Source organism: Procambarus clarkii, chromosome 26 (genome assembly GCF_040958095.1).
Source record: "Procambarus clarkii isolate CNS0578487 chromosome 26, FALCON_Pclarkii_2.0, whole genome shotgun sequence".
Taxonomy (NCBI): Eukaryota; Metazoa; Arthropoda; class Malacostraca; order Decapoda; family Cambaridae; genus Procambarus; species Procambarus clarkii.
The window spans coordinates 4011746-4021098 of NC_091175.1; the positions used below are offsets into that span (position 1 = coordinate 4011746).

The window sequence follows — 9353 nt, forward strand, 5'->3', positions numbered from 1 at the left end:
CTGTATTGTAGTGGAAGTTTCTCCCTGCACCTGGGGTTAGGGAGACCTTGGTCTTGTGTCCCCACAGAGAGCTGCATGGTATTGACTCTTATTGCACCTATTGCAGGTGAATATTTGGGTTACACAGGTAATGGGGTTATGTGACCTTATACACTTAGTGCATTTATGCAACTCCTTGAGTTGTTTTACACGTGTAGCACGATCAGGGTTAGTAGTACAGTGTTATATGGAATGTTCTTCATCAAAGAACAAACACGTCATCCATTTTACAGAACCTTCAGGAGCCACTGCCTTGGGTGATACAGTAACGGTAGGTTTGAAAGGACCCACTGCATATGTTCCCACTCTGCCTTGCTTCCACCTTGGAGTGGAGGTAGAAGGTTTATTTGGAGTACTGTGTGTACTCTGTGATATACAGTGGGTGGTTAACGAAGATTTAGATGTTGATTTACCATCTGTGTTTGCTCTCTGTCGTTCTATAACAGAGCGTTAACCTTTTGTAATCTCCTGAACCGTCAGGGAAGCTTTGTTAAGCATGGTACACAACTTATCCAGTGTTTCACTGATTAATTTGCGTCTTACAATAACTTTTCTTTTAACCAGTCTGCTCCATTTAGATCGATCTTAAATTTGAGTGTTTTGAGTAATGACTCAAGCTCTAATCTAAAGGCTTGGAGTGAGTCAGATGATCCGTCTGTGGATGGTAAGTCCAACAATGTTTTAACTAAAAGTGTGACAGCTCGTTCTGGGTTAGTATAATTATCCTTAAGGAGTACACACTCCCATGGTGTAGTGAGGGACCCTCCCATGGTGTAGGGAGAGGGTCACACTCCCACGGTGTAGTGTGGGACCCTCCCATGGTGTAGGGAACATATCTTTACCACTCAGCAGGGAGAAGGAACCTAACTTACCACTCAGCAGGGAACTTACCACTCAGCAGGGAACTTACCACTCAGCAGGGAACTTACCACTCAGCAGGGAACTTACCACTCAGCAGGGAACTTACCACTCAACAGGGAACTTACCACTCAGCAGGGAACTTACCACTCAGCAGGAAACTTACCACTCAGCAGGGAACTTATCACTCAGCAGGGAACTTACCACTCAGCAGGGAACTTACCACTCAGCAGGGAACTTACCACTCAGCAGGGAACTTACCACTCAACAGGGAACTTACCACTCAGCAGGGAACTTACCACTTAACAGGGAACTTACCACTCAGCAGGGAACTTACCACTCAGCAGGGAACTTACCACTCAGCAGGGAACTTACCACTCAGCAGGGAACTTACCACTCAGCAGGGAACTTACCACTCAACAGGGAACTTACCACTCAGCAGGGAACTTACCACTCAGCAGGGAACTTACCACTCAGCAGGGAACTTACCACTCAGCAGGGAACTTACCACTCAACAGGGAACTTACCACTCAGCAGGGAACTTACCACTCAGCAGGGAACTTACCACTCAGCAGGGAACTTACCACTCAGCAGGGAACTTACCACTCAGCAGGGAACTTACCACTCAGCAGGGAACTTACCACTCAACAGGGAACTTACCACTCAGCAGGGAACTTACCACTCAGCAGGGAACTTACCACTCAGCAGGGAACTTACCACTCAACAGGGAACTTACCACTCAACAGGGAACTTACCACTCAACAGGGAACTTACCACTCAGCAGGGAACTTACCACTCAACAGGGAACTTACCACTCAGCAGGGAACTTACCACTCAACAGGGAACTTACCACTCAGCAGGGAACTTACCACTCAGCAGGGAACTTACCACTCAGCAGGGAACTTACCACTCAGCAGGGAACTTACCACTCAGCAGGGAACTTACCACTCAGCAGGGAACTTACCACTCAGCAGGGAACTTACCACTCAACAGGGAACTTACCACTCAGCAGGGAACTTACCACTCAGCAGGGAACTTACCACTCAGCAGGGAACTTACCACTCAGCAGGGAACTTACCACTCAGCAGGGAACTTACCACTCAGCAGGGAACTTACCACTCAGCAGGGAGAAGGAGAAGAAGAGGAACTCCGCTGAGGGCGTGAAGGCTGACATGATGACAGAGACGGACGTGAGGAGGACGCCCTTGATGGCGATGTTCCTCCACCCGAACTCCTTGGCCAGCGGCCTGACGACGAGGCCCATCATGTTCCAGACGAAGCACTGGACGTTGAAGATCCAGGCGGTGGTGGTGGAGGAGCTGCCCTCCTGCAGCAGGAAGCGGGAGAACAGCACCCCGAAGCAGGGACCCAGCAGCGGCACCAACATCTTCACACCCAAACACAAGGTCAGCTTCAGCAAGTAAATTTAATATTTAACAAAACATTTACCAAATGAGCCAAGAATGGCTTAGTTAATTGAGGACAATAATTTATCGAGAAAGAAAAAGAAAAAATAGCTGAAAGAAATTATGCAGCAGATAGCCGGGACAGCAGACAGCAGGGTCAGCAGACAGCAGGGTCAGCAGTCAGCAGGGTCAGCAGTCAGCAGGGTCAGCAGACGAGCTTACTGAATGGATGACCAGCTAATGAAAGCTGAGGCAGGACAACTTCCTCAAGTCATTGGTGAAATTTTGACTACGTTGTCTCTGTATTACTCGTGTATAACTTTGTCCTCCTGCAGCAAGTGACCTTGTGGTCCCTCCTGCAGCAGGTGACCTTGTTGTCCTCCTGCAGCAAGTGACCTTGTGGTCCCTCCTGCAGCAGGTGACCTTGTTGTCCTCCTGCAGCAGGTGACCTTGTGGTCCCTCCTGCAGCAGGTGACCTTGTTGTCCTCCTGCAGCAGGTGACCTTGTTGTCCCTGATGCAGCAGGTGACCTTGTTGTCCTCCTGCAGCAGGTGACCTTATTGTCCTCCTGCAGCAGGTGACCTTGTTGTCCTCCTGCAGCAGGTGACCTTATTGTCCTCCTGCAGCAAGTGACCTTGTGGTCCCTCCTGCAGCAAGTGACCTTGTTGTCCTCCTGCAGCAAGTGACCTTGGTGTCCCTCCTGCAGCAGGTGACCTTGTTGTCCTCCTGCAGCAAGTGACCTTGTGGTCCCTCCTGCAGCAAGTGACCTTGTGGTCCCTCCTGCAGCAGGTGACCTTGTTGTCCTCCTGCAGCAGGTGACCTTGTTGTCCTCCTGCAGCAGGTGACCTTATTGTCATCCTGCAGCAAGTGACCTTGGTGTCCCTCCTGCAGCAGGTGACCTTGTTGTCCTCCTGCAGCAAGTGACCTTGTGGTCCCTCCTGCAGCAAGTGACCTTGTGGTCCCTCCTGCAGCAGGTGTCCTTGTTGTCCTCCTGCAGCAAGTGACCTTGTTGTTCTCCTGCAGCAAGTGACCTTGTTGTCCTCCTGCAGCAAGTGACCTTGTGGTCCCTCCTGCAGCAAGTGACCTTGTGGTCCCTCCTGCAGCAGGTGACCTTGTGGTCCCTCCTGCAGCAGGTGACCTTGTTGTCCTCCTGCAGCAAGTGACCTTGTTGTCCTCCTGCAGCAAGTGACCTTGTGGTCCCTCCTGCAGCAAGTGACCTTGTGGTCCCTCCTGCAGCAGGTGACCTTGTTGTCCTCCTGCAGCAGGTGACCTTGTTGTCCTCTTGCAGCAGGTGACCTTGTTGTCCTCCTGCAGCAAGTGACCTTGTGGTCCCTCCTGCAGCAAGTGACCTTGTTGTCCTCCTGCAGCAGGTGACCTTATTGTCCACATGATGGACACAGTAGCCCCACACAGTACTCACCATGATGGACACAGCACTCACCATAATGGACACAGTAGCCCCACAGAGTACTCACCATAATGGACACAGTACTCACCATGATGGACACAGCACTCACCATAATGGACACAGTAGCCCCACAGAGTACTCACCATAATGGACACAGTACTCACCATAAGGGACACAGTAGCCCCACACAGTACTCACCATGATGGACACAGTACTCACCATGATGGACACAGTACTCACCATGATGGACACAGTAGTCTCCCACACAGTACTCACCATGATGGACACAGTAGTCTCCCACACAGTACTCACCATGATGGACACAGTAGTGTCCCCCACAGTACTCACCATGATGGACACAGTAGCCCAACACAGTACTCACCATGATGGACACAGTAGCCCCACACAGTACTCACCATGATGGACACAGTAGTCCCCCACACAGTACTCACTATGATGGACACAGTACTCACCATGATGGACACAGTAGTCCCCCACACAGTACTCACTATGATGGACACAGTACTCACCATGATGGACACAGTAGTCTCCCACACAGTACTCACCATAATGGACACAGTAGCCCCACATAGTACTCACCATGATGGACACAGTAGTCCCCCACACAGTACTCACTATGATGGACACAGTAGTCCCCCACACAGTACTCACTATGATGGACACAGTACTCACCATGATGGACACAGTAGTCTCCCACACAGTACTCACCATAATGGACACAGTAGCCCCACATAGTACTCTCCATGATGGACACAGTACTCACCATGATGGACACAGTACTCACCATGATGGACACAGTACTCACCATGATGGACACAGTACTCACCATGATGGACACAGTACTCACCATGATGGACACAGTACTCACCATGATGGACACAGTACTCACCATGATGGACACAGTACTCACCATGATGGACACAGTACTCACCATGATGGACACAGTAGCCCCACACAGTACTCACCATGATGGTCACAGTACTCACCATGATGGACACAGTACTCACCATGATGGACACAGTACTCACCATGATGGACACAGTACTCACCATGATGGACACAGTACTCACCATGATGGACACAGTAGCCCCACACAGTACTCACCATGATGGTCACAGTACTCACCATGATGGACACAGTACTCACCATGATGGACACAGTACTCACCATGATGGACACAGTACTCACCATGATGGACACAGTAGCCCCACACAGTACTCACCATGATGGTCACAGTACTCACCATGATGGACACAATAGCCCCCACACAGTACTCACCATGATGGTCACAGTACTCACCATGATGGACACAGTAGCCCCCACACAGTACTCACCATGATGGTCACAGTAGCCCCACACAGTACTCACCATGATGGACACAGTAGCCCCACACAGTACTCACCATGATGGACACAGTAGCCCCACACAGTACTCACCATGATGGACACAGTAGCCCCACACAGTACTCACCATGATGGTCACAGTAGCCCCCCACACAGTACTCACCATGATGGACACAGTAGCCCCCCACACAGTACTCACCATGATGGACACAGTAGCCCCACACAGTATTCACCATGATGGACACAGTAGCCCCAAACAGTACTCACCATAATGAGGAAGCTGCCAGCCACCACCAGCCAGCCCCAGCCACCGTCGGGGACGCTGGCCGGCCGCTGGCCACAGTCAGCCCGGGTCAGGTCTTGGGCTTCCGGTTGACCAGCATCGTGGGAATGGTTCGAGGCTTCCTGGGCGCGCGTGCGAGTGCGTGCATCACTCTCCACTGGGCCATAGCGCACCCATGGTCGCCACTCACGCACTCTCATTCCTGAGTGGCGGTCAACACTCATGTTGTGAGGGCTGTGGGCCTGCTGTGTCAGTGTGCTGTGGGCCTGCTGTGTCAGGGTGCTGTGGGCCTGCTGTGTCAGTGTTGTGGGTCTGCTGTGTCAGTGTTGTGGGCCTGCTGTGTCAGTGTGCTGTGGGCCTGCTGTGTCAGTGTTGTGGGTCTGCTGTGTCAGTGTGCTGTGGGCCTGCTGTGTCAGGGTGCTGTGGGCCTGCTGTGTCAAGGTGCTGTGGGCCTGCTGTGTCAGGGTGCTGTGGGCCTGCTGTGTCAGGGTGCTGTGGGCCTGCTGTGTCAGTGTTGTGGGCCTGCTGTGTCAGTGTTGTGGGTCTGCTGTGTCAGTGTTGTGGGCCTGCTGTGTCAGTGTTGTGGGCCTGCTGTGTCAGGGTGCTGTGGGCCTGCTGTGTCAGTGTTGTGGGTCTGCTGTGTCAGTGTGCTGTGGGCCTGCTGTGTCAGGGTGCTGTGGGCCTGCTGTGTCAAGGTGCTGTGGGCCTGCTGTGTCAGGGTGCTGTGGGCCTGCTGTGTCAGGGTGCTGTGGGCCTGCTGTGTCAGTGTTGTGGGTCTGCTGTGTCAGTGTTGTGGGCCTGCTGTGTCAGTGTTGTGGACCTGCTGTGTCAGTGTTGTGGGTCTGCTGTGTCAGTGTTGTGGGCCTGCTGTGTCAGGGTGCTGTGGGCCTGCTGTGTCAGTGTTGTGGGCCTGCTGTGTCAGTGTTGTGGGCCTGCTGTGTCAGGGTGCTGTGGGCCTGCTATGTCAGGGTGCTGTGGGTCTGCTGAGTCAGTGTGTTGTGAGCCTGCTGTGTCAAGGTGCTGTGGGTCTGCTGTGTCAGTGTGTTGTGGGCCTGCTGTGTCAGTGTTGTGGGCCTGCTGTGTCAGGGTGCTGTGGGCCTGCTGTGTCAGTGTGCTGTGGGCCTGCTGTGTCAGTGTTGTGGGCCTGCTGTGTCAGTGTGCTGTGGGCCTGCTGTGTCAGGGTGCTGTGGGCCTGCTGTGTCAGGGTGCTGTGGGCCTGCTGTGTCAGGGTGCTGTGGGCCTGCTGTGTCAGTGTGCTGTGGGGCTGCTGTGGATGGCACGGTGGCACTTCCTCTCCACTATGTGTTTGGGAGCATTTGGCAGTGTGGAAGTTGCAGACACTATCTTGTGAGCATGACTTAAGCTACTGCTGTTACGTCCAGGACTTTCTGCTTACGTCCAGGACATTCTGCTTACGTCCAGGACATTCTGCTTACGTCCAGGACATTCTGCTTACGTCCGGGACCTTCTGCTTACGTCCAGGACCTTGTGCTTAGGTCCAGGACCTTGTGCTTAAGTCCAGGACCTTGTGCTTACGTCCAGGACCTTGTGCTTACGTCCAGGACTATGTGCTTACGCCCAGGATCTTCTGCGTACGTCCGGGACCTTCTGCGTACGTCCGGGACATTCTGCTTACGTCCAGGACATTCTGCGTACCTCCGGGACCTTCTGCTTACGCCCAGGGCATTCTGCTTACGTCCAGGGACTTCTGCTAACGTCCAGGACCTGCTAACGTCCAGGACCTGCTAACGTCCAGGACCTGCTAACGTTCAAGACCTGCTAACGTCCAAGACCTGCTAACGTCCAAGACCTGCTAACGTCCAGGACCTGCTAACGTCCAGAATCTTCAGCGTGTGCGCCGTGGTCCTCAGCCTGTAAATGACACTGAGCGTTACTTCTGTCACAACGGAAAAATGAGTCCCTCTCGTAGCTCCAACCCATCCTCCGAATAGACAGTAAGTTTTAATACTAAATGTAATAAGTACAATCCTGACTATCGGCATAGTACATAAATACACTTAATTGGCAGCACCGCACCAAAATATTGTGAATATTGGAGTTTACCTGAAAAGCTGTATAGAAAACCACGACCTAACCTAACCTAACCTAACCTAACCTAACCTAACCTAACCTAACCTAACCTTGGGAGTGTTGGAGGACAAGCATGTCAATTACATTTATTGCTTCTTAATTACAATTAGTACTTAACCTATAGCTATATTGATATTACAGTTTTATAAAACTAATTAAACAAAAGTAAAGTCTGTCAATAAATTATAAAGTAACTCAGGATATTTTCAAATTTTGTATAAAATCTCTATTGTTTAATAAAACTGATATATATATATATATATATATATATATATATATATATATATATATATATATATATATATATATATATATATATATATATATATATATATATATATATATATATATATATATATATATATATATATATATATGTCGTACCTAGTAGCCAGAACTCACTTCTCAGCCTACTATGCAATGCCTGATTTGCCTAATAAGCCAAGTTTTCATGAATTAATTGTTTTTCGGCTTCGAACCTACCTAATCTAACCTAACCTAACTTTTTCGGCTACATAACCCAACCTAACTTATAGAGATAGGTTAGGTTAGGTTAGGTAGGGTTGGTTAGGTTCGGTCATATATCTACGTTAATTTTAACTCCAATGAAAAAAAATGAACTCATACATAATGAAATGGGTAGCTTTATCATTTCATAAGAAAAAATTTAGAGAAAATATATTATTTCAGGAAAACTTGGCTTATTAGGCAAATCGGGCCATGCATAGTAGGCTGAGAAGTGAGTTCTGGCTACTAGGTACGACATATATATATATATATATATATAGATCTATATATATATATATATATATATATATATATATATATATATATATATATATATATGTCGTACCTAGTAGCCAGAACGCACTTCTCAGCCTACTATGCAAGGCCCAATTTGCCTAATAAGCCAAGTTTTCATGAATTAATTGTTTTTTCGACTACCTAACCTAACCTAACCTAACTTTTTCATGTACCTAAACCTAACCTAACCTATAAGGATAGGTTAGGTTAGGTTTAGGTAGGGTTGGTTAGGTTCGGTCCTATATCTACATTAATTTTAACTCCAATAAAAAAAAATTGACCTCATACGTAATGAAATGGGTAGTTTTATCATTTCATAAGAAAAAAATTAGAGAAAATATATAAATTTAGGAAAACTTGGCTTATTAGGCAAATTGGGCCTTGCATAGTAGGCCGAGAAGTGCGTTCTGGCTACTAGGTACGAACATATATATATATATATATATATATATATATATCTTATGTCGTACCTAATAGCCAGAACGCACTTCTCAGCCTACTATTCAAGGCCCGATTTGCCTAATAAGCCAAGTTTTCATGAATTAATGTTTTTTCGTCTACCTAACCTACCTAACCTAACCTGACCTAGCTTTTTTTGGCTACCTAACTTAACCTTACCTATAAATATAGGTTAGGTTAGGTTAGGTAGGGTTGGTTAGGTTCGGTCATATATCTACGTTAATTTTAACTCCAATAACAAAAATTGACCTCATACATAGAGAAAAGGGTTGCTGTATCATTTCATAAGAAAAAAATTATAGTAAAATATTTAATTCAGGAAACTTGGCTTATTAGGCAAATCGGGCCTTAGAATAGTAGGCTGAGAAGTGAGTTCTGGCTACTAGGTACGACATATATATATATATTATATATATATATATACATATATATATATATATATATATATATATATATATATATATATATATATATATATACATATAATATATATATATATATATATATATATTAGTATATTTTGGTAGCAGTCTTTCCTGTAGACATATATTATTAAATATGACCGAAAAAGTAAGATTAATAATTCTAACACGAATTTTCTCAATCTTTCGTACATTACGCTTCACTGTTGGAGGTAAATTA

The 9353-nt window shown here is 47.6% G+C and overlaps 1 protein-coding gene across 1 annotated transcript; it reads right to left on the bottom strand.

Moving 5' to 3' along the window:
• Positions 1-1835: 1835 nt before the first annotated feature.
• LOC123764538 (monocarboxylate transporter 12-B) lies at positions 1836-7357 on the bottom strand. The gene is made up of 2 exons (XM_069331719.1): positions 5342-7357; positions 1836-2284 (listed from the first exon to the last, which is right to left on the bottom strand). Exons 1-2 carry the CDS (start codon positions 5579-5581, stop codon positions 1991-1993), a joined length of 534 nt encoding a protein of 177 aa, XP_069187820.1. The 5' UTR covers positions 5582-7357; the 3' UTR covers positions 1836-1990.
• Positions 7358-9353: the final 1996 nt, after the last annotated feature.